The sequence below is a fragment of the Diadema antillarum genome, unplaced genomic scaffold (assembly GCF_040938485.1).
Source record: "Diadema antillarum isolate AM-2024a unplaced genomic scaffold, OU_Dant_1.0 seq00001482_RagTag, whole genome shotgun sequence".
Lineage (NCBI taxonomy): Eukaryota > Metazoa > Echinodermata > Echinoidea > Diadematoida > Diadematidae > Diadema > Diadema antillarum.
Genome location: NW_027272221.1, coordinates 140,885 through 167,609, shown reverse-complemented (window position 1 = coordinate 167,609; position 26,725 = coordinate 140,885). Strand labels below are relative to the sequence as shown.

The following is a 26,725-nucleotide window of genomic DNA, read 5'->3' as shown; positions in this document are numbered from 1 at the left end:
TGGCGACAGGGTCTTGTTCAATTTGCCATGGTTTTTACACTATATCATTTATGATGAAAGAAAAGCAATTCTCTCGCCGTAAGTGCTGACAAGCCAAATCAAAAAATCAATAACAATCTTTGCATCGTTTTTGCCAACTCTGTCCATAGCCTAAATGAGCTGTCCAATAAAAAAAAATGCACTAAATATCGTCAACTAAACCTACAGAAGTAAAAACAGCTTGATGATCTACACACGGTCAACGTTGCCATAGTTGACGCTTCAGCCTGTATATGCTGAGCATTTCTTTCTTAATTTCATTCCTTTTCTTCTTCTTTTTTTTCTCAGCGTACTTTTACTGATTGTTTTTCAAATTAGTTGGGCCTATATGCGTTTTATGGAAGACGTGTTTAATTGTGTTTTCGTTTTGTTTTGTTTTGTCAGGCGATCTGTTGACAGAATAATATTGATGACCACTAATCCTGTTTTGATTACTATTAATATTATTTTGGGTTTTGTTGTTTGAAATCAAAAATTGTCTGCACTTTTTTCCTTTTTTTGGCCGATTATGTCGATAAATCAGCTGTCAAGTAAAAAAAGAAAACAATCGCCGACTAAACCTAACTAAAACATCAACAACAAACCAACAACAACAAAAACAAACCCAGCTCGGTTGTTACTGATGATCGTCTATACACTATACGTTGCCAGAGTTGGTGCAGTACATGACGCTTGGCACGAAGCATTAATTTTATTCAAATTCATGAAATTCTTCCGTCGAGATGTTTTCATTGCAGCTGATTGACAAATTGCCCTACATCGACGTATATCAGTTGCAACGTAGCATTATATGCTTGACATTTTTCCATTTGTCCATTTTTTCTTAGCGTAAATAGCATAGGTCTGAGTGTCAAAGAATTATATGGATTCCGAAAGGTTCGGGTTATTTATTTTGTTGTTGTTGTTTTACAGATTTAGTAGGGCCTATATGCGTTTTGTGCAGAACGCGACAATGTTTTTTGTTTGAGCAGATGATTTGTCGACAGATTGTACAGAAATGCTAATCCTGTTTAGATTATTTTTGTTTTAGGGTTTTTGTTTTCGTTTTTGTTTGTTTTTGCTTCATTGCTCCATTCACGTGGTACCTGTGTACTGTGTGCAGTCAAAGAGTGTGTAGAACTGTGCTGCAAGATGGTATACATGTAGCGTTCTTCTAGAATAATGTTCAATTGCCATGTTTATATGCTTATCGAAGAAAAACACTTCTCTCGACATTATGTGCTGTCAGGTCAAGATTTAAACAAAAAAATGAAAGAAATTATTTTTAAAAAAAGTCTTCACAGCCTTTTTTTTTTCTTTTGCTCATTCTGACAATGAATGGGCTGTCTAGTCAAAAAGAAAAAAAATCGCTAACTAACATAATATAGAAAATCCGATTGTTAATGACGATTATCTACATGGTCAACGTTGCCATCAGAGTAGGCATAGGCCTATCATGGATATTGACGCTTGGCATGTAGCATTTTATGCCGGACATTTTTTTCTTATTTTTTTTTTTTTCGTAGCGTAGTATGCGCAGGCCTGATTGACCAAGAAAGACGTATTCCGAAATGTTATGTTTTCTAGTTGTTTTACTGACTGTTTGTTTTTACAATTAGTAGGGCCTAATATGCGTTTTATGTATAACATGTTTGCTTGTTGTTTGGGCAGGTGATTTGATGGAATTGATTACCACAGTCATGTGCTGGTTCTGTTTGTATTATTATTATTTTTTGTTGTTGTTGTTTTTGCTTAGCGGCCAATTTTGTGGAGAGAATTGGCAGAAAAAAATTAATGTGAAGAGGACTGGTTTGTTTGCTTATCAGGTGATTCTGTGAGACAATTTTGTCACCAACAACAACAACAAAGCAAATCAAAGACCTCTTCCATCTGTGATTGTGCGACCGTCTTTTCCCTTTTTTCATGATGACAAATGTCATGACAAGAGCATAATCTTATGCAATCTCTTTCACATAACACAATCCCAATGGAGATCGAGGGGGCTTCGTGTTATAGTAAGCTATAATCAGTAGTGATCGAGGTGGCTTCGTGTTCGACCGGTATAACAAGCAACGGTGGACAGCTCTACACGTATGCCATCAGGTATGTATATCACACGTATATATATATATATATATATATATATATATATATATATATATATAAGATATATATATTGCATCCTTTCTTTTTTATTTCTCTCTGGTGCCCCACTCGGGATTAATCGGCTGAATAGGAAAAAAAGGCTCCCCCATGCATTTTTCCCCTTCAGTTTCTCGTGCCACCAATGCCCCCTCGTTACGGGGTTGTTTCCTTCCTAAAAACAAATATCAAAAAATAATATACCCGTGGTCACTGCAGAACCTTGATGATATACATTTTAAAAGAAAAGAGAACTAACTATACCCTATAGGGGGCATGGGGGCAGTTTTCTTTCGTTATAACGAAGTTTCGTTATAACCGAACAAATACAATATTAAACGAAAACAAGGAAACCACGCATATAAATTATGATGTTCTGTTTGCTGAATACACTGGAAAGCTATGTAAAATGGAATGGGACCTTTTAAATTTCGTTTGAATATTACAAGTAAAAGAGAGCATAAAGTTGTTTGTAATGTCCGAAGGTTCGTCGATCGGAAATTAAAATGATCAGGTTCGTCATTCCAAAGGTTTGTAATTTACTAACTGAGAAAGGATCACTATTCCGAAGGTTCGTTGTTGCGAAGGTTTTTTAATCCGAAAATGTAATAAAGTTCGTCATTCCGTAGAAGTTTTGTTAATTAAAAAAAAAAATGACACAGGTTACGTATTTCGAAGGTTCAGTTTTCTTATAAGACGATTATAAGGTTTGCAATTCCTAAGATTTGTTAGTGGACTTACCTTTTCTTTTCTGGATTAACGAAACGTTTTTTGTTTGTTTGTTTGTTTTGGGTTTTTTTTTTGTTTTGTTGTTGTTTTAGGTTGTTTTTTTTTTAATGTTCCAATAAATGAATGTTTGGAATTCCTATCATTTTCGGACAAACGCACCGTCGTAATAAGAACCATATTTTATTTTTTTTTTCGGAATAACGAATCTTTGGAATAACGCCAAAATGTTCGTGAACAAACACTGTTTCATTTCCGAACTAACGGACATTTAGGTGTATCAGAATCTTTGTGTTTTGTAATAAGGAACCTTACTCAATTTCAGATTATTGTCAGATTGTTTAACAATAATGCAAGTTCTCCTCGAAAACTTGTGCGTGACACACGGATCGAAAACGCAGTATTGTGAAGCATTCGCCCACGCAGAGACGCTATAAATGCTTGTTCCGCTACGTATTTTCGGAAGCGATCCGCATTTCGTTATAACAGAGCACATCTCTTTTGTTTTTCTTTGTCAGTGGCGCTCGAAAAAGACTTCGTTATAACGAAAATTTCGCTATAAACGTGTTCGTTATAAGCGAATTTTTTTTTAACACAGACTTTAATGGCGAACATTTTGGGAACAGAAGTTTTGCTTCGTTATTACCGTGTTCGTTGTAACGGGAGTGCAATGTATTGCAAATAAGCCATAAACATCACATCTCATTATCATTGTCATAAATTATCAGAGGATTGTAATTTCCTGTGCACATATCGTTATGTATGTTTTTTATATTGTTTTTAACAGATTGAACAACGCTCCGTAAAAACATGACATGCTGTCCCTATATAGCACCAGTAAATGAACGTCACTGGAAACACGTTCTGATGAACTTCAAGATGATGTCAAGTCAAGTCGCATCAATGATCATTGATGTACCGCAAAAAATATGAATAACACATTATCCCTTCCCACACATTGTCATAATAGGAAATTAGTCATGGTGACGTTATTTTGTTTTTCTTTAATCCGGAACAACAGAGAAAACGTAAACTTTTCACCTTTGTCACGCTGAGTGAAATAGGTCAGCTTCTAATTATTTTCAGCATCCAGAAATGTACGGTATGACATTAATTTCGGTGAATGTATGTTACTAAAATTTGTAGATTCTTTGCAAAATGGTAACATCAAGGCGATGGAAATGTCCGACCACTATACCCTTTATACCATTGGCTAATGTTTCTTTTGTGTCCATGAGTATACGTATGTATCAAAGAGAGGTCAGTCTTTATGCTCCACTGACATTAATTCGCTCCGCGAGAATGTGCTCCACAACATCACCCCAACGACATCTGCTCCGTCGACAATGATTGCTCCGCCGACGACTGAACCACCAACACTTGCTCCGGTGATGTTTCCTTCGAAGACACCACACTGAATTGTCCCGCGCCCCGGCGACATTTTACTCCAAGGATACGGCAATAACATTGATCTACCATTAGTTCCAGTGGAAATGGCTGCATTTCATTTACCAAAATTCTGCTGGCATGTCCTCATGAACGAGATCCGAAGATATTTTATGACATCTGCTGAACTCAGCTCAATATTGAAATTGTTCTTATAACTCACAATCTCATGTTCGCATTATATCTTGCCACATTCAAAAAATATGCAGGAATTGTTTTGCACAAGACATATAGTTGTTTCTTGAAATACTTGAGGGGTGCTGCCGATTATTTATAGACAATTATTAATTCGTTCAAATGTTTTATTGGTTATTTAGAAGGCCTAGCTAGTATACATATGCTACGATTGTTTTGGTTTATAGGTAATGTTTAGGCACTAATCTTCAACATATATCCGAAGAGTGTTCTTCGTAAAATAGCATTGCGTAAGCTTGTGATTCTAATTCATCGGAGTATCAAGCCTTTGTACTTCATTGTCGAATATCACCTTCGGAATAAACATTCTACATCCGGCACTGGTGGATGTTTCAGAAAATAATTGTCAGACGGGAGGGGAAATCTTAAAAGCAAAAATGAATGTCATTCTTAGTTTGATATGTTTCCCCTTGGGCAGTGGGAGATATTTGATTGTCTGTTAATAAATGATTCACTGTAAAGTCCCAAGGTAACAATGATACATTTCAACTATAATAACATGGTATTATAACCAAAGGTAAACGTATGGATTGCCCTGCTCGCAACTCGGCATTCATGGTCGTGATGGTCTTCCGAGGAATCCAATTTGACATGAATAATTAAATTGATTGAAACTCCATTTAAAATGAAACTCTTATTATACGCACATAATCTACACATAACGAAATCATAATTATACAAAACAGTATTCGAATACCACCCACTCACAGCCCTCTTCATGTAACATAATCATTTACATTACGTCGGGATACCAGATCACATACATTGTCATAACATCCAGTGCAAAACATAATTATTAATTGCTTTCTTATATAGGAATTACACGATGGTGAGGGTGAGGATATCATCCAAGGTAACAGTATTGCATAGATGCCCCACGATAGGCGAACATGCGTTTATTCTGTTCTTGTTTATTTTGACGTTGTTCATTTCTTTTTCTTTTTCTTTATCGAGCAACGAGAGACAGACCTATACTTCCGAAGTAGGAGCCTTAAGGGCTTTTTACACTTGTAAAATTTTGCTTAGCCCCGGACCAACGGTGGGGCTAAGGGGGGGCCTTAGCCCCACCGTTGGTACGGGACTATCCTTAGCCCACTTTCTGTTTACACTCGTTTTTGCCAAAATGGGCTAGCCCCACCGATAGTACGGTACTATCTGGCCCTGCAAAATAGCGGGGTTAGCACCGCAATTGCGGTGCCAAGCAAGTGAGTGTAAACAGAACGAAAAAATAATCCTGGGCTAAGCGACGGAGACGAAGTCCGACCCTCACTGACCAATCAGAAACGAGGTAATCAAGTGCTGCCGGTGCGTGCGTGTACGTGTACAGTACACAGCGTAATTATGAATATTCATGTGGTTTGGAAAGTCCGGGGCTAAGAAATACGAGTGTAAAAAGGTCCGTTTTCTCCTTAGCCCCGGACAAGAGATAGTACGGGACTAATTGGCGAGTGTAAAAAGCTCAAAAAATTGGTACGGGACTAACGATAGTCCTGGGTCAGAGAAAGTCCGGGGTTAAGAAACACAAGTGTAAAAAGCCCTTTAGTATTGACGGAAGGGGGAATTGGCGGGAAACTAATCTCCCTTTTTGACATCGTTAATTTCTTTGCACGGTATCCATTACTTTGGGGGATAAGTACACGTCATGTATAAGGTCCGTCAATCCGGGTCCCCAAATTCCTGTTCCAGATCCATTTGTTGCTCCGAATATGAAGGCGTTAGTTATAATCCGAACATTTTTATTCTGAAAACGAATTAGGTCCTATACGTGGTACGAAATTTATTTCGTTTCAGGATGAACGAACACCCGTGCTCGAATCAAGGAACCATAAAAATAACGAAAGTGTTTCTCTCTCAGAACAACGAACTTGCAGAGTGACGAACAGTAACATGATTTTCCCTTTTTATAATCAAGCACCTCTGAGTCACCGTCAGAAAAGAAAGAATAATGATAGAGAATCTTCCCCCTTTGGAGGGCAGTGGGATATATTTCAGGAAAGATATAAAGAAAATAGAAAAAATGACATTATTTTACGTCAATTGATTGAAAGAAATGTAGAATCAGGTAACGATTGCAATCCTGCCAGTGGTCTTCCCCGGAGTCTTCGACTTGAGCTCGCTTCGAAACATCCTTTTCATTCCCGCAGGCCCCAGACTGTTTATGACCTCAGCAGGAATGCGCCACCGCGCGGATTTGTGGTTTACCCCCCCCCCCCCGCCCTCCCCCTCCCCCTCCCCCCCCCCCCCCCCTCTTTGCCAAGTCTGTGGCACCTTGCTATCGTGGGATTTTGCTCTTTTCTCTTTTCTCCGCCAACGAAGTGGCCGGAGGCATTGTTTTCGGGGCGTCCGTCCGTACGTCCGTCCCGTTTTGTTTTTGTCAATATCTCAAGAACCGTGAGGTGGTTTTGCATCAAACTTGGTATGAGGGTATATCCTGGGGGATAATACTTTGTTTGGATTTTAGGGTCACGGGGTCAAAGGTCAAAGGTCACAGGTTATTTTGTGAAAAAAAGGTTGAAATTTCATTTTTTTCTCCATATCTCGCAAATGGTTCAAGGTATCTTCATGGAACTTAGTATATATATGAACCGATGGGCAGTGATTATCTAGGGAAGTTGGGGGTCATGGGTCAAAGGTCAGGGGTCAAAGTTCAAGGTCAACTCCTCAAAATATCACTACTTTTCTTATATTTATGCAATGCCTGAAGGATTTTTTTAACTTGATGTATGCATGTATAACCCAATATATATTCTGCGGGAAGTTTCGTGCCAAAAGGTCAAAGGTCAAAAGGTCAAAGGTCAAGTGAAAGTGCTAAATTGCACTTCTTCCTCCATATCTCTAAAGTAACTCAAGGTATTATCATGAAACTTACATATTTATGCATGTTCTACCTAACAGTGATTCTCTTTGGAACTGTGAGGTCAAAGGTCAAAGGCCAGGTTTAGATAATACTATTTTACCATTTGATACTGAATTTATATTTTTTCTCAATACCTTGAAAATTACTCAATGCATAAACTTATAAAAGGGTCAAAAGTCCAGTAAAAATCATCAGTTCCCCCAAATACCTGCACTTTGACGTTTTAATCATTCATCCAATTGATAGTTCTAGGAAAGTGAACATTCAGCACATTTGTGGCAAACCTGTCATTTTAATATCTTGCCAATTGTGTGAAACTGTCATCACACATTGTCAAGACATTGTACTATAGACCTGCATTATTGCGGAGGCATACACCTGTCGCCGTAGCGACATTTCTAGTTTTTTTGTTTTTGTTTTTGTTTTTGTTTTTTTTAAAGAAGATGTTCGCACGCAGTGTCTTTTCCCCGTACCACTGCGCGTTCTGTTTCAATTCGTTTGGGTTGTAGGTTTTTTTTTTCCTTGAATTTTCACTATGCCCTATAAACACGTGGAACACGCACCAGCCATACACCACAGGTAGCTCACCGCAATTTTTGCAGCCAAATACTCGACTTTGTCAACACGAAACCCCCTAAAACAATAAAGAGATGATGGAGTACCTTGTATCGATGCATAAACGAAATACCATTGATGGAGAATAAAATATTCTTTAAAAAAAATAAAAATAAAATAGAGTTCAGCCAACATATGAGTTTGTCGTCCTACAAGTTTTACACGTGTTTTTCACAAATTTGATAACACTTATATAGTTAGAACATACATGTCGCCAATTCTCGAGGATGTCGCACACAATGTTGCAGGCTTCTGTTGTGTCGCACAATATTATTACAGCGACATGCTCATACCCGTGGCTACACTGGCGTCGTAAATAGGTAGTTCATAACTACAATCAAACTGAAGCTTACTAAAGTACTAGTATACCACCCACAAGATCTTGCGATATTCCTCTGAAACTCACAGAACTTGGATTTACTTATGTTACCTCAACCTCGGTATGCGCAGCTTGATTTTCCTCCCTTTGGAGTTGAATGTGAAGGTTTTGTGTTTCTCTGAAGGAAGAAGAGCGTGTTCGAAAGAAAAAAATAATCCGGTAAGTCCATTTTCCTTGAAAATCAATCGATTAATGATTTACACTGTCAATCTGAATATAATCTGTATGTAAAAATAAAAAAATTAAAATAAAAAAAACAAACACGTAACTCGGATTATTTTCAGTCTAAAATCATGTTTTGGGGCCATAGGCCACTTATCATAGGCCTACTATAATGCACCATCTGCATAATGAAAACACCAACGTAACTTTGAAATACAAAAAAAAAAATAATAAAATAAATAAATGAATAAATTAGTGCAGGCCGAACTAAAGGCCAAAGAGTGACCTACATATCCTAAGCCCGCCGCACACTATTGGAATACGACTCACGACTATGACTGACCGACTTTGGATTTGAAAAAACAAAACAAAACGAAAAACAACTCGTTTATGCTGAAGCTGCTGTGACTTGTTCAGGATCCAAACTCTGTCAGTCCTATAGTCGTGAGTATGGGATGGGCTTTATTCCATCAAGGAGCTTCAAGCTCTGATTCCATCCTCGACTGTATCATGGAGCTACTGGCACTGTTCTCCACGATTGCGTCATAACGAGGCAGGTTTGTGAAAATGTGTCTTTCCCTCTTCCTCTCTCTCTCTCTCTCTCTCTCCCTGCAATCTGATCACTCCATCTCTGGCGTGGTTTCTTCTTCCTCTTTTTTTGTGAGTCTGACCCGACTCAAGGTCAATAAACGTTCGATCTATTTCTGTACCCGTGTCAAGACAGGTGGACTGGAACACTCCCTGGTGTCAGTGTGCTTGTGAGTATGTGTGTGTGTGTGTGTGTACTGTGTGTGTATGTGAGTGTGTGTATGTGAGTGTGTGCGTGTGTTGCTGTTCCAAACGTAAACCAGCGCGAGCGGGTATTGCATTCATGCATGCATCTGGTCGGGCTGGGAGCTGGTTGAGGTGATGTCTTCCTTCATGTACAGTACTGAATGAATAGAGAGTTCCCGTCTCCCCGGTAAACCACCTCCCTGGTAAAACGATCGACTGCTGAACAGGGCATGCTAAGGCTGCTTACAAGATAGATGTCATCTATCTCATAGCAAGTCCGCGTGATAGTCTAGCACTGTGGTGGAGCCTCTAAAATCACGAGAGTTTACCAACATATGAATTCAGACAATATTAAAAATATCTAACTACATTAAAATATCATGTAGGAACTACTGTCTTATTTGGCAGCACAGGAAGTCACTTCTCACCACCGCAGTGTTGTCAAGTTGTGTGCGCGTACAATCTGTATGTATAATCCGTGCTTCGCTGCATAACGAGCCTCGATCTAACCAGGGTGGCCGGTGGTGAGTAAAACGCAGCGCCTAGTAGTATACAAAGTATACTGATGCATATCTGATCGCCTCAAAGTTGCCGCAGCTATACTCGTCTTTTTTCCCCTCCGGCAGGATTGACCACTGTTTATGGTCTTCGTATTTGTTTTTGTTTCCTTCCTGCAATGGCTGCTCTATGTCAAACCCGTCTTCATGTACCATACTACTAGTCCTAGTACACACAAGTCGTACATCCTCGCCTCATGTACCATAATCTGTGATCACGCATTGTCGGCACTGTACATACCGCTCGCATGCATGCACGCATTACCGCATCGCACAAACAGCTTCAGAGGAGTGTTAGCGCTGCGGCACTGCCCGGATAACTGGCGGTCACAGAACTCTACACAAGTTCTGTGCTGGCGATCCGGTTCTCACGAGTTACACGCAGAATGATCGTTGAGGGAGCTATATAAAGATTCGAACGATTCGAACGAGCCGTTAGTATTTATTGACGTTGTACAGCGTCGATAATATCCGAAACCATTATTGCATGATTACTAAGACATGAGAGCACTTTGGGGCGAGTAAGTCTCACTGTGTTGGTTATATGAAAGGTACTTTAACCTGAAACACAAACTAAGACAAGGCAATCTCAGGGAAACTTTGTAAAGGTACCAAAACTTCATATTATCTTTAATGTATTATGACATGGGGTCCATTTCATGAAAGTCTTATGAGAGACTCTAAGCTCTTAAGAAACACTAATGAGATACTTCAGAAAATGCATTCTACTTCTCTACATAGCTACATATGAGCTACTTTGGCTATTCTGAGATTTATGTAAATATTTTAATGTAATATGAAACAGAACCATGGTCTTCAAATTTGCAATGCAAATTTGTTTGTGCACTACCTTACAATGAGGTTTCACATGCAAATGTGAGTTCAGTTCGTAGGAGTTTTCAGTCCATACCTTTCCTTTCTTCTTCTTGCTCTTCTTGGACTTCGTCACCGTGAATTCTTCTTCAGCGTCCTCTGCCTTCGCCTCGACTTCCGCTGGCGGTGCCGCAGCATCCTTGGCCGGTTCCGCCTGGCTCTCGCTCGGTGGCTCCTGTGGGTCGGCTATGGCCACCTCCGGTTCCGCAGCCGTCTCTGCGGCGAGCTCAGCGATGGCTGCGGCAGCCGCAGCAGCTTTCTTCTTCTTCCTGGAGCTCTTGCTGGTGGTGGAGGGAGACTCCACGGCGGCAGGAGGGGAGGAAGGTGCCGGCGTCTCGGTTGACTTCTTGGCATCTTGCTTCTCGGCCTTCGTCTCTTCGACGGCTGCCTGCTCCACTTTCTGAAATTGCAAGTACAGCATTCGTTATGGCATTAATCATCTTCTTCACGCACATTGTAATCAACAGAGTACTAATAAACTGTTCTAAACTTTCAATCTCTTGAGATGATGTAGTAATGGGCCTTCATTTCCAGATACATGTAAGTGGAAATCAAGATGAAAGATGTTAAATTCTTCAACGATATGTAGGTCAATGTTCAGGGTATAGCTGTACCAAACAGGGCATGCAAAAATCAAAACATTTGATTAAACGCAAGTCAAGAATTCGGTTATACCGTACTTTTGAACAACCTTGTACAAAGTATTGCAAGTCCTGAATGTCACATTTCTACTTAAGAAGTCTAAAATTCTTCACCAGGTCCTTTTTGGAGGAGGCAAAACAGAATGTATCAGTATTTAAGCAACATGGCAATAACCAGGAATGGCAGTGAAGGATTTAAGAAGTGTAGCAGCACTCTGATTCAATCGGCAGGATCAGCTATCAAAGAGTACGTGTAGACATGACAACAGGACGCTACAATACCAAGATATAAAGTATAGCACAGCAGCACCCAGCTTGAACAAATGTAGCAACAGAAAACCTCTACTTTTCATATCATACCTTGGATTAATTTGATTGTTACTCATGACTCATAGTGTTTAACGCAGATCAGACAAAGTTTGGAAGTTACATCAACCGACCATGGCACAAAAGCAACGAGAGCTCATTTCTCTGATGGACCTTTGTGTGATAGCTTTCATTGTCATGCCGGTTTGGTCTAACCTCTCATAAAAGAGCATAAAGATAGATGAAAATAGCAGTAGCTGCCTTTCTAGGAAAGATCTTAAGGATAGCAGAATACATCAGTAGCTAGCCTTCCAAAAAATGTTAAAAAGCAGTTGAATACAGCAGAAGCTCATCCCCTAGAAAAGATTGTATAAAGACAGCTGAAAAGTGGCTGACCTTAAAAAAAAAAAAAAAAAAATGTTGCTATGGCGACTGATGCCTCCGCCATAATGCATGATTCTCCAAATAGGCGTATAGTACAATGTTTCACGATGTGTGATCCATGACAGTTTCACATAACTGGCAAAATATTGAAATGACAGGTTTGTCAGAAATGTCTTGTGGGTTTGTTATAATTTTCTAAGAGTGCAGGTACTCATATCTGGGGAATTGAGAATTTTTACTTGAACTCTGACGGACCTTTTTATAAGTATATGCAATGAGTAATTTCCAAGGTATGAAGAAAGAGTGTAATGACGGTACAATATAGATTTTTATTTTTTTTATTTTTTTTGGGGGGGAGGGCATTGAAACCTGGCCTTTGACCCTTAACCTTTGACCTTTGACCTTCTGGCTCGAAATTTCCCGGAGAATCTCCATTACGTAATGCATGTATTAAGTTTTGAAGCTAATAATGCAAGCATTGCATATACTAGTATATGAGGGAAATAGTAACATTTTGAGGAGTTGACCTTGACCTTTGACCCTGACTATTGACCCATGACCCCTAAATTCCCTAGATAATCCCTGCCAGTCAGTACATGCATATGTACCAAGTTCCACGAAGATACATTGAACCATTTGCGAGAAAAGTGATATTGCAACATTTTCATCTAACCTTTGACCTTTTGACCTTTGACCTTATGACATGAAACTCTCTCTGGAGAATCTTTACGCAGTAGTACATGTCTACACCAAGTTTCAAGAAAATACCTTTGGGCACTGCATAGATATGGGGGAAATTGCAACATTTGTAGCATTTGACCTTGACCTTTTGACCTTTGACCTCTTGCCAATGTCACTAAAATCTACTCAACTAATTGTCCCATCATACATCATCCTTGGACCAGGTTTGGTGAAAGCTGCTTCATCCAGTTTTGAGTTATCACGTAAACAGATAAATTTTAGGATTTGACCTTGATCTTTGACCTTTAACCTCTGTCCGATTTCACTGAAAAACTAATCAATTGTCCCATCATACATCATCCTCCAACAAAGTTTGGTGAAATTTGCTCTATCCAGTCTTGAGTTATCACGTAAACGGATACAATTTCATGATTTGACCTTGACCTTTGACCTTTAGCCGATTTCACCCCAAATCTAATCAAATAATTGCCCCATCATACTTCATACTTGGACCAAGTTTGGTAAAATTCCAGTAAATATTACTCAAGTTATCGTGTAAACGAAAGCGGACGGTCGTACGTACGGACGTACGGACGGACGGAAAACCCGAAAACATAATGCCTCCGGCACCACTTCGTGGCGGAGGCATAAAAATCTTAGTGACAGTTCAATGAAGAGAATTGCATACTGATAGCAGCATTTGCTTTGGGTCTGCATCACTTGGAATCACTGCGCAGCTATCATGAGGCAAATGCATTTTAATACTGTACAATTGTACTTCACGACACTTGGACGTTTCCCTCTCCAACCAAATGATAGCAAACAATGTCAACAGAAATGGATCTGTCATATAATATGACTGCATTATGAGTAGTAGTTGGCATAAATGTATAGATACCAATAAGAGCCGAGTTTGACAAGCCTCCAGGGAACCCCCCCCCCCCCCTTGCTTTGACCTTTTTCATTATCATGCAATTATGTACATGTTTAGGCATTGAAAATGCACTTCAAATTTATGTGCCACCCAACTTGGGGAGATGAAAATGCAAAAGAACAAATGTTTTGTGCCTCCTGCATCACCAACCCCCCCCCCCAACACACACATGCACACAAACACACATATATAGACTATGTCGACAGAAACACAACATGATATCCAAGCTCAAAGCCGTGAATAAAACCGGATTCTGCTTAATACGATAGCCGAGTCCCTTCGTAAAAACTGAGCATCGGTGCAAGCCAAACTGTTTTCATTTCAACGTGGACAGCATCCAAGCAAAATATTTCTGAAGTGTCTTTTCATTCTACACACACCGCAGAATCTCCGGACACATATCAAGTTCCGCTCAGTGCTGAGGCTTGCTTGCTTCTCAGTTTACACCTTGTGTTGGCGCATGAAAGCAATTTGAAATGTACATGCACACATTCAATCACGCCTATGCATATACTCCCATGCCTCGAGGAAGGATCCCTGTACTAATTTCCCCTGATAATCGATTGTATTTGAGTGTCCATTCCAGCGGACTTCAATCGGGGCAAAACAAATAGTTCATTGTCCGTCAAAATGCTAACGAAAGAAAATCCACTTCACAGCATTTCCTCCATCAATCACTCGGTCTGCACGTCCTAGTTTATAAAATATCATGCATGCGTCACAGACTTCCAGGGATACACTGTACTCACAAGTGGCGATCACTTACGTCTGAAGGGACATGACCACAAACTGATTTCACAGAAATTCCTCAAGTTTTACTTTCAAATGTGCACAACTGATATGCCATTACTTCTGTACATTACCCATACAATCTATGCGATAAAAAGGCACATGGAAAGACAAAAATCTATTGACCTTGATGGCAAGAAAATGATGTGTTATCAAGCTAAGAGTGAAAATAGTTAGGTTCACACGCTGTTCCTAAACTTTAAAGTTCAGTCAAAAACTTAACTCTCAGTGATTAGCTCGTAGTTTAGCACCATGTGGACGCACTCGAAAGTTAGCAATCTTAAAGTTTAGTCAATGATTAGAACCATGAGACATCTTAGGGTTTACGCGCTCTCCACGAGCCACGAGGGGGTCCCCACTTGTAGTTTCACTCCGTGTGGACACAATAATTGATGAGCTTGTGAGTTAGCATGAACCTTGCTTTTTGTTCGCATCCGGGTCAACCTCCCGCTGCGCTATTCCATATGGGCATAAGGTCATCTCGCAAAGACTCTGCACTTCCAGTGTAATCATCGAGTGGGATTTGCTCGTAAGTTTAACTTAAAGTTTAGGTGTGCGTATGAACCCGCGTTGTGAATTCACGAGTAGAGCTAATCATTGACAGTCACGTTTTCGACCTAAACTTCAAGTTTGGCAACTGCTTGTGAACGTAACTTATGGAGAAACAATACAGCACTTTCTTAGAACAGCCAAACACATTTGCTGATTCTAGGGAGCGACAGTGAGGTCATACAATTTGTATATCCAAAGTGGCCTTTTCAGGACCTCTACATACCAATATGACTGACCTTGCCGCATATACGATACAGCACAATTGTTACCATCAACACCTGATTCAAGCAGAAAACAACGTCAAATCTGAGTGTGGGAAATATGTGACTTCTCCTGTACTTTTAACTGTCCGTCATGTGTTCAAGTGTGTATAAATAGAGTTTCATTCTTATAAATTGCAATCTGACGTTTTGCTGCACGAAAGCCGTCAAAAATGTTTGCAGTGTCCGTATGACTGAATGAGGCTTTAAGCCACTATTTACCATTTGCAGATGAAAAAAACAAACAAACAAAAACAGCTTTAGTGCTTCAAATTAGTTTTAAAATGAGAGTTGTGGCTCCATGTAAAAGTGTTAATCAGTATAATCATTAAGTATTGTTGAATATAAAAAATGTGAACAATAGTTTCATTAAAATTGTTTCTAGAATAAACTGTCTATGTTATGGTTTATTTAGAAAATTAGTGATTATCTCCTTTATATTTGTGGCTTTATTGCCAAATTTTTATATAGTAGGATGTTTTGTGATATTAAACTGAACTATACATATGCATCAAATGTGATAACTCGAACATGTTTTTAATCACTGCTCCCAATGGTAAACAATGGTTTAAAAGCTGTTTTTAGTACGGTGTACCTCGCTCACATCCTCCCGCGCCTTCTTGGATTCGGCAGCTTTCCCGCCGGACTCCGCACTCTGATTGTGAGCTTTAGAAGCGACGACGGCTGGCTCGGCCGCCTTCGTAGACTCCGCCACAGGAGTTTGCTCAGCGGCAGCTGCAGGTCGGGCCCTGTGCACGCCTGCATCACCCGTCCCAGTCACCTTTGCAGACCTAGGGGAGAGTCTGCTGCTGGAGCTCTGGTTGCCGCCGTCCTTCTGCACGGCATTCTGCTTGTTCTGCTTACGCTCCTTCTTGGAGATCGGAGTGATCCACCCTTCACCTGAGAGATGGATTGAGGATTTAAAAAAAAATATGAAGAAGCAGAATGAGAAAGACTGATTAATACTAAAGCTCATATTAAAGTGACAGTATTTTCATAAAGAAGGCCTATTTTCCAATTATCTGGTATAAAGTGTCATTTGCTTCCGTACTTCACACAAGGCGCATGTGATTAATAACTGTACATCAGGCCTCGAAATAGGATTTTGGAGGGGCAAGGCCATTTAGAAAAGGGCACTTTTTCCAAGCGGCCAGGGCACTTAGGTCAGTCAGAGGGGCACCAAGGCCACATTGGAAAGGGCATATGTTGGGTGTTTATGAAAAAAAGAAAGAAGAAAAAAACCGAGAAAAACAAACAAACACACACACACACACACACACACACACACACACACACAAAGTGCAACGCACAACAAAAACCTCTTCCCTACGGCTGTAACACATTCCCGATTTCCGCGTTTCTATCCTAGGTGAAACAGCATTTTTGAAAACATGAATAAAACAACAGTAGGTATTGATTGAAACTCGACACCCTTTCAGGCCAGTCAGGCCAGGCTGCCATGTAACTTCAAAGCACATTCCGACAGCTGGCTGACAAAACCACAAGGCGAAGGAATTTGCGCGCGCGTGTGCGGTTTCTTCTGTTGATTGGTCTCTCTCTCTCCACCCCTCCCCATTCCCCAGTCTGGCACCTTGGCATCGTGGGATTTTTCTTTTTTCTTGGTGAACTTGGTGTTCACTCTTTACTACTCTATCTGAATATGCGCTGCCTAGCCTAGTAACTCTATGGCCGCTGCGCTGCGGAGGCAGTCGGGACGGTAAAAGCCGGTCGGGCGTACATGTACATACACGTCGTCTCGTATCGCGGAAAGATACTTTGAGTTTGAATCGGATATATTGGGACGCGAGTGAACTGAAGGTATGATATTTGAGATCAGGAAAGTTGTTCAAGCTTATTAAAGTGTAGACTTTGAGAAAGGGCATATTATACGTCATAAATAATAACTTTCATTCTAAAAGGGCACCACGGCCCCAAGGAAAAGGGCACATTTTTTTTGGCCATAACTTTGATCAAAAAACAAAAGGCAGTGCGGCCAACGAGAGGGGCACCGACGGCCATGGCCGTCGGTGGCCGTCGGTTAATTCGAGGCCTGTGTACATTATAACATACAGGCAAACCACAGGCAAAAAAAAAAATGCTCCTTCCCAGATTGCAATCTAACCCCCCCCCCCCCCAAAAAAAAAAAAAAAATAGAACAAACAAGAAAATTTGTAGTGTATTTTAGTTCTTATGATGTGAATAAGGGCTGAATAATCTCTACAGTACATGGTATAGTTTTCTGATACTCTGTTGTTATTATTCTATAGAATGGCAAAGGAAGTGTACTACATTAGACTAATGCATAATCAGTTTTTTTATATAATATGCAAAGATCAATTTGACATATCCCTGACCTCAATGATCATAAATAACTAAACTCTCTTCAGGTTATCATCCCCGCCATTTCTGCAGATGGCTAGTGAAATTACATCACATATTTTGGCACTATCGCATGGCTTGTGCAAGGATTGTCATGTTAAGTACTCTCAAACCTTCCAGCAGAAATAGTCAACTAATAGTACTGTCTAACAATATATCCAAAAGTTCAAACCTAATTTCAAACACAAAACTATTATGGTCAGATAAAATCTGATCATAAACAATGACATTTTCATGTTTACTCATGTGAACATTTTTGTAAATAGCCACATAGTACAATGTACATAGTATGCAATATATGCACAACCATAATCTGAACGGCATGATATCCATCCCCCCCCAAAAAAAAAAACGAGACGAAGACTGATGAACAACAGCTAACCCCAATATAAAAATCCCTGCAACACCCATGCTACAGAGGCATGAAAATAAGAAGAAGAAAAAAAAAAGAAAAGCACAGACAATGCAACAATAGACACTGTGCTTTATGTTTACCGACTCTAGATGATGCCTAATGTCTCTTGGACACACTGTAAGTACATGTATCTTCTTTCTTATCAGAGGAACCAGTTTAATGTTCTTCTCAGAATACACACAAAGTGACCCGCCACGCCCCCTGGCATATCCTGGTACAATTGAACATATTATGAGCCTGACACAAGGAAAATGACAAATTTGTGTGTTTCCCACTTAAAAGGCAACCTGGGAAAGCACATTCTGTGAAATGTGAAATTGATGAATGGAACCAGGAAGTGAAAAGAGGTTTGTTTGAAAGCTATAAGCATCAGCTGTAAATTTTTTTATTTGTCGTAAGAGCATTGGGTGAAGACTCAGTAGTTACGTTCAGACGGCAAGCCGTAACCTCGAGGTTAGAGCTTGTAGTTAATAGGGACCGTGAAGACGCACTCGTAGTTTAATAGCTAACCTCGAGGTTTGCTGATGTTAAGAGCCATGAGAAATCTTATGGTTAGCACTCTAACCACGAGCCGCGGGGGGTCCCCACTCGTAGTTAAGCACTGTGTGGACACAAAAATTAATGCACTCAAAGGGGCAGGAATTTGATCTCGAGATTTCGTAACCTCGAGGTTAAGATTCGTTGTGTGGACACATGTCGTAGTTAGGGGGCAAGAGCTTTAACCTCGAGGTTAGGGTTTGTCGTCTGAACATAAGTGACCTCCAATGACTTTTGACCTCAAGTGTGATCTACAGTGTACATTTATTTTATTCAAATAAATATCATCTTCATCAGGTCATATGACAAAACACAGAATGCGCGAAGTGCAATTTACTGGTAAAGAAATCTTGTTCTCAATGTGATAAGTGGAAATGATGGTGGGGTAGCTTGTTAGATTAAGTCAAAGTCGCTAAATCCTGATTACACTGAGTTATGAGGAACAGCTCAACCCACTGAAGAATTAATCAGAAACTACAATCACCTCCCCCTTAGGCTACAAGTATCATATGCTAAACCAAACTGTATACTTACTTTTACCAAGGAAACAATTAATTCAAGCCAATTACTCTAATTGACTATTTGACTCCAGCACCTGCACTGATGTGAAACTATAGTGTATGTTTACTCCATTAAACTGTGCAACTCCCCATGTACACGGTAAAAAGAGCCATCATTGCTCACAGTATACACTGTACTCCTACCAAGTCTATTATTCATGAGACGGCAATTTTTAAATCACGAATCTAGTGGAAATTTGTGCACAGATCTATGGGAAATTTGTGAGGCAATCCTGAAGTCCTCACATCATCAACTTTGCGCAGAATGAGATTTGTGCAAGGCATCACTTTATACGAACACACAAGGTTATGAATACATTCATAAATCCACAAATGTCTCTTTTTTTTATGTACAATATTGTTGCAACTGCTGCAATCCTGTATAACTGATTCGACTCCACTTCCCAATGTCAACCTGAAAGTGAACACAGAACTTTGCACTTTAAAGGGATGGTATAGTTTTGGTTGAGATGGGGATTCAGATTTTAACTTGTTGCCAGATAATCAGAACCCACTAAAGTGTTGCATAGATGAAATATTAACATTCTGAGAGGAATTAAAGTTTATTTGATAAAAATCGGTTATGAAATGGCTGGGACATCCAAAAACAAAATGGTCCTAATAAAACGTGGGACCAACCTTTTATCAAGATCACTTTGTTATAAATGCTTGTTTTTGGATATCTCAGCAATTTCAAACCAAATTTTCATCAAATAAACTTTGAACTCCTCACAGAATTGTATGCTATTTAATTTTTCATATATTAAAGTGGTTTATAATTATCTCGCTAAAAGTTCAAACCTGAATCCCCAACTAATAACCAAAACTATACGATCCCTTTTAACCATCCGCTGGTTGGGGGGGGGGGGGGATCTTCTCATGGACTCTTGACAGGATCCATACAATGTTTCCTGTCAAGGAGGTGTCACATGTGAATACCACCATTCTACCATGCCAAAAAGTATTTATCTCCCTCCTTTGCAGTGTAAGCAAATTTCCTATTCTTCGTATAATGGTGACAGATAAATGAGAAGTTTGAATTCCTGTTCAGAGTGCCCTGTCCTCTGTTCAATCCCTAATCTGCTTCTCACATACGCCATTTGTACTCTAGAAGCAAAAGTCGGTTTCTGTAGCCTCCTCGCTACGGCTCAAGTAGCCTTTTGATAGCTTGCAGTAGAAACAGACAGAATACGGCAAAGGCAATCTTATCCCGTTGAAGATGGGCTGATTTTGCTACAACACGCATTTCCTATAGACACCTGCCCAAGTATACCCCGGTACTCGGGACTTGTCTTCAACAGGCAAATATCCAATCCAACCTCAATGTACAAGGAGTGGTTTCAGAGACTCCTGTTCCCAGTACAGGCTTGGCTGCAGTACATGTTACATGTTTCGAGAAGAGACTGTTTTTTTTTTTTTTTTTTTTTTTTTTATTATTTTTCCTTTTTTTTTTTTGGGGGGGGGGAGGTAACCCAGTAGATACTGTATACGCCATATATTTCACAAGTCTAAATTTTTGCAAATCGTGAATTCCCGACGATCTCGCGAGTGGTTAAATTCGCGATCGTGGAGTCCTGTACTGAACGGAGAAGAGTACACGCGTACGTCACATTCACATCGGGATCAGAGTCAATATCTTCACATGTCTTTAATTTTGGTGAATAGCACCTGACTCGTGAAATTCGCGAAAATAAAAACCTCGCAAAATATTTGGCGTATACAGTAATCAGTGCAGGTCATCACCCTCTAGAGGAAACAAATGACAGCCGATAAACATTGCACAATGTGCACGTTTCTGCGCTCATCACATTTTCCAGGTCTGTTAAAAAAACTTGGTACCTGTTACTTGAGCAAACATGGTAGCAAAATCATACCGTTTATCAGAGGGGAACCTGGTTATTGTGAGAACTAAGCCAGTTAATCTAAGGCCTGCTAGGGCAAAATCTGAGTGGGCAGTCAGAGCAGTGTAAACAGACAAGCGATCTGATTTTGAAAGGGTTTTTGAAATGGTTCACGGAGGCTCAACATTTTTGTCGCAGTAAAAATAAGGTCTAAAGTTTAGAGCACCCTATTCGATTCAGTGGCATTTGTGTCCAGGCAACTAAAGATTTAAATGCAGGGTTCGAAATTAGCGATGGTCCGCTGGCCATTGGCCACCTGAAATCATGTCGGACTAGCTAAAAATCATAAAATTCTGAAGTTACTAGTCCGTCTGGCTGGCCAAAATATTGCTTCAGTGTCAAAATTGATTCTAAGTAGTCCGCCTGGCTAGTTAAAAAAAAAAAAGCTAAGTGCGACCCCTGAAATGCCATGTATGGCGTAAGTACTCACATAATTTTATTTATATATATTTATTTATTTATTTATTTATCTATTTATCTATTCATTTATTTATTCATTTATTTTTTGCTTCTTGATCCTTGAAAGTTGATTCAGAGAAGTTTGACAACTGAAATCAACAGCTTGATCGATTTTAACTTCAGATATTATAAAATTGAAGTATAGGCCTACTATCTGACTACACAATCAGAGCATGTGGCATATGGAATGAATCCCTTTCACTGAGGTTTTTGCTCATATTCATGCATTCCCTAAATTCATGTTTTTTGGGGAGGCATCCCCTTTAAGCCATATGCCATTAACATGACTTTCGAGAACTGTGATAAGAACCAAAAGTAGTTCTACCACTGATGCCATATGATCACGAACAGATCTCAACATCCCATAGATATGCAACTGATATCAAATCATATCTTTCTTTTTTTAATACATGCAGTCTGTTAATCATTACTTTTTTCTTTCTTTTTTATACATGCAGTCTCTTAGCCTATAGAGGCTGCATTCTGCGGCACTGTGACATATGCAGTTGTACATGGATATATGAAATTACCATAGAACACAGTGTGGTCCACTGCAAGCAATAGACAGGGGACAACACTAACCTTTTTTCTCTGGAGGAGGCCACTAAAATTTTGGAATGAGAAATTCTGGCGGCCCGAAAAAGAAATGCAGTGGTCCAAAATAAGAGGAAATATAAAAGTTTATTTTGAATTTCAGCTGCCAAATTGGGCCACCAAAAGATAGCCTTTTTGGAAATTTGGTGGCCCAACATCAATACTTAGTGGTCCTAGTCCACTTGGACATTTATGTCAAGTCCTGAATAAAGACTATGTACAACGATTCAAAGGAAGAAGAACAGCATGTTCACATGGTGAAGTTCACATGGTGAATTCAATGCCAGGAACAGTTTTGTAGTGGTATACTTCGTAAAAGATGTGGGGAGTGGGGGCAGGGGAAAAACTTTAAACTTCAAGAAAACGAAAAAGACAGAGACTCCAACCAAAAGCACCTTCTGATCTGGAGATTCTCCCGCCTGAAACCCCTAGCAAATGGGAGATTCCAAGTTGATGTGTACGAAGCGTGAAATTCCCAGGGTTCTAGATGCTCTCTGGTGCTTTTAAGGCTTATTTTTTTCAACATACGATAGCAATAAGTAAGAAAGCCTTTCCAACGGGAGACACAGAGCCAAGGCGCAAGAAATTAAATCATAAGCGGGAGAACGGGAGATTTTGCAAAAATGGGTTTTCGGCGGGAGATCTCCTGTCGAAAACGGGAGAGTTGGAGTCTCTAAAAAGACTTGCTATATAATCCATACAAAAGATTAAACAGCCAACAATCAAAGACCCCATTATCACCCAAACTACATGTACAAGGTTGCCTTATCATTTATCTACTCTGGATTCTGCTTCTGTACTACACAATGCTTACAACAAACCTTACTACAAAATGTTCTCTTCATAAACAGACCAAGTTATAAAATAGACTGTTTCTGTATCAATCACAATGTATGATTTTTTTTTTCCAACAGCCAAGTCACAAAGCATTTCATTAAACCTGCTCCCTCCCAGTAAGCTCCTTCTAAAGGGAAGAATTCGCTTAGTTGTTGCTAGGTCGGGCAAACCTTCGGCAAGTTTTGCTGTTGTTAAGGGCAACTTTTTAGAACAAAGCATGCATAAAATCTGAATACCCATATGTAATACAGAACTGGTCTACTTTGTATTTCATGCACTACCTCCAATGTACAAGTTGTACTGTAGCAGAGGCAGTTCCACTCAACCAGGAAGTGAACCTGATGCATGAAGATTGAAGCTTTGCCTGACATATCAACATCTAAATGCATGCAAACTGGACTGAAATCAACTTTTTGACAGTAGGGACAGATGAACACATGAATAGCTTGTGACTTGTTCCTCCTGGGGGAATAATGGGAGAGGGGGAGGAGTACACTGTATCCATGAATTTGAAAACATCATGATTACTAAAACAGGCCTCCTGAACATAACTATCCTTTCAGCCTGACAAAGAGTTATCATGCCAAGCTACATTGCAGAATGCATTCGTACGGGATGAACTGAACTGGGCGTAGGATTTGGGGGGGGGGGGGGGTCCAAAATATTTGCGGAGGTGAGTCATTCCCTCCTGCTATTCTATCTCCTTTCTAATCCACAATCTCCATTTCACTTTCTCTTTCGACGACGCTCATCCCACGCTACCCGGCCTGACTACTCCAAAGGTGGCAGCATCCTTTACATCCTCAAGTCATTCGAGGGTACGGAAAGGGGGAGGGGAGGAGGAATCTTGCAGAGCATTTAAAACCCATTGCATTTTATAAAAATGTAAACATGTGCTCATATGCTCAATATGCATTTGACTTTTGCAATATTCAATTTGTTATTGTCACTCATACACTGCAATTTACTCAATAACACCCTCTTTGAATTCTTTTGACTTGCAGGAGATAAAACCAAAGCCTGACAGTACAAGATGATGAAAGTTTAGCTGACCTTGTATTCTATTTTTTCTTTTCTAGAAATGGTAATATTGGTCACAATCTGCATTTAAGCAAATGAAATGAGGCAGCGACATCATCCCCAGACACGATTCCCATTTTTCCCTCACAAAAATCTCAGATACTTTTTTTTAATATCAACTGGAATTACCAAAAGAAAACAGAAAACAGTTTAACATCTACATCAATGCACAAAATCAAACTACAGCTCTGGTGGGTGTAATTATCAGTTAATGACTAGAACTCCGAGTGAAAACTGAATGTGACTAATTACTGACCAGTGACAAGACAAATGTGGTACTTAAATTACTCTTTTTAAGCACACTTTATATCAATCCAATGGCAAAGTTGTCAGAAGATGACACCTTTGGAGGTGACAAATGTCAATCACTCTTTCCACAAAGAACACAAGAAACTTGAATATTTTCAAGTATTTGAAACACCAAACATTTCTAGTCAAATTTTTCATAAGAATTCATGTTCTGCCTGTTTGACTTCATCCATTCCCTTTCCTGAAGTCATCCCAACCATGGCATACATGTGGAGTTCAACGGTCGCTATTAAAGTCTTGGTACATTTGTATTGATATCCTTCAGAGATCATAGCTTTCCACCCACTAACGTTCAAAGCTTATTCACTCTAAATCTCCCACTGATTGGTAATCGTCTATTTTCCTAAGAGCAGGAATAGCAAATCTTCCTGATATTTTTAAAATACCACTACACCGGTAGCATTAAAGGGCAGTTAAATCAATTCTTATGATTTCACATTACTTGTATAATGTAGTAACGTACGGTTCATAAATCGCTGAGGCATAGATTTGTGGAATTTACTGTGGTCCTTGAGCGGATAAACCAATACTCTGATGAACCCAAAACATTTAATACACTGAACAAGGATGATGACATACAAAGAGGCTCATATTTCAGTAGCTAAAAGTTGCAACAAAATTTCATATTACAATGCTACTTCTTGCTTTAAACAACTTTGCCTGTATAGAATTTATGCATACTTTCTTTTTTTGTTCTGCTTCCTTGAGCACCCAACAATGCAGTTATGTGAAGCCATTATGTTATCATCCTTGTTCACTGTGATTTGTTATGAATTGGCAAACATTCCTCATCCCAATCACTATAATTTATGAAACTCTACAACCAGCATATCAACCATTTTCATTATAGATGTATACAAATTCAAAAGTCTGAAAATCATCTGGAGGGGTCTTTCAATGAGCGAGAGAGAGACGGGGGGGGGGGGGGGGGGGGGGGGGGGGGGGGTGGCAATATTTTGGCTACCTCCTGGTCTTTTTATTGACAATATGAATATCACGGAATGACATTAGGTAACAAGCTCTGACATGTCTCACAGTTCTAAATTAATCTTTCTATTAAATACAGTTTTCCTTGAATGACCATCTCGTGGAGTCTTCTTGTAATAATACTTCAAGATTGGAAGGAAAGGTCTGATTTTCACATTTCATGAAGGCATGACCAAAGTGTGTATTAATGATAAATGTATTGTCATGACCGTAGGATTTATGTGTTCAATTGAAAGTCATGCTAAAGGACATGCACTAATTCTAAACCCTGAGCATGCTCCCAATTAAATATCTGTGCACGTATTGCATCCAAAACAAAGCAGAGTGTACATTGTATCACTGGTAGCCAAGAACAATTTGCATCATTCTTGAAACACATAAGAAGGAAAGATGACTTGAGAAATCAAAGTGAATTATACATCTTGGGCTAGCTTTTGTGAGTTTACAGTGAGTGAAAAAAAAAATCATGATCCCCATCCTTAGCAGTGCATACAGTTGTTTCTTATTTGAATGGATTGATCTAGACGGTGACTTTGAAAGTTGACACCTGACTTTAACAGTGACCCCAAACCTGCGGTAATGCACATACAACCTGCTGACATTTACATGCACAGAACTTCCTTCTGCAACATCGTCCCCTGAGTTTTCTACTGTGTACACTTTAAAGGCAATTCTCACAAGACAGCACTTTACCCTGGCTTTTATTGTGTGCGTATCACAATTGATGGCATTTGAACATTCCTCTTTCTTGCTTTCGCTCTTATTTTTCTCCTCTTTACTGGCATGCATTAAGTTGTTGTTGTACCAATACGTCACTGTACAAAAATATAAAATTTGTTTGTCCATTTTAACTGTGATACAATGAAACCTGTTCATAAGGACCATCCAGGCCTCTTAACTGTTCCTGGGGTGGTGGGACCTCATACATTTTCATGTCAGACAAAAAGAAAAAGAAGTTTTGTAGTTCTAATAACATCAATATTGATGACAAATAATGCAGAAAACATTGTTCCAACATATGACAGTAATAATTGTTCTGCCTTGAAACTGAATCAGTATCTTTGATACTCAAAAATAATTGAGATAAGAGGTCGTTTACTGAGATAAGAGGTCTTGCCACATCAGCAACATATACTTAACTGCATTAGTGTAACAAATGTCTGATCACATCTATAGTATCTATCTACAAGCACTCCTCTCGCTTTATCACTGAGCCCAATGCCACATTGTGAAATGTACTGATATCCTTTGGTTTTATAACAGCCAATCTCATACAGTACAAAGCCTTTAACAACCCATTTTGTCAACGGCATGAGATAGAAAGTTGCCTATTGATTCTATTTTAGTTTCTTTCTATAGTAAATGTCTCTCCACTT

General features: G+C 39.5%; 1 protein-coding gene across 1 annotated transcript in view; it reads right to left on the bottom strand.

Annotated features, from left to right (window-relative positions):
* Positions 1-26,725, bottom strand: part of LOC139709947 (uncharacterized) — a 41,235-nt gene that overhangs the window by 6,980 nt on the left and 7,530 nt on the right. Inside the window, exons 3-4 of the mRNA XM_071621898.1 lie at positions 15,971-16,191; positions 10,782-11,132 (exon numbers count right to left, since the gene is read on the bottom strand). Coding sequence (XP_071477999.1) covers positions 10,782-11,132; positions 15,971-16,191 — 572 coding nt within the window. The remainder of the gene's footprint in view (positions 1-10,781; positions 11,133-15,970; positions 16,192-26,725) is intronic.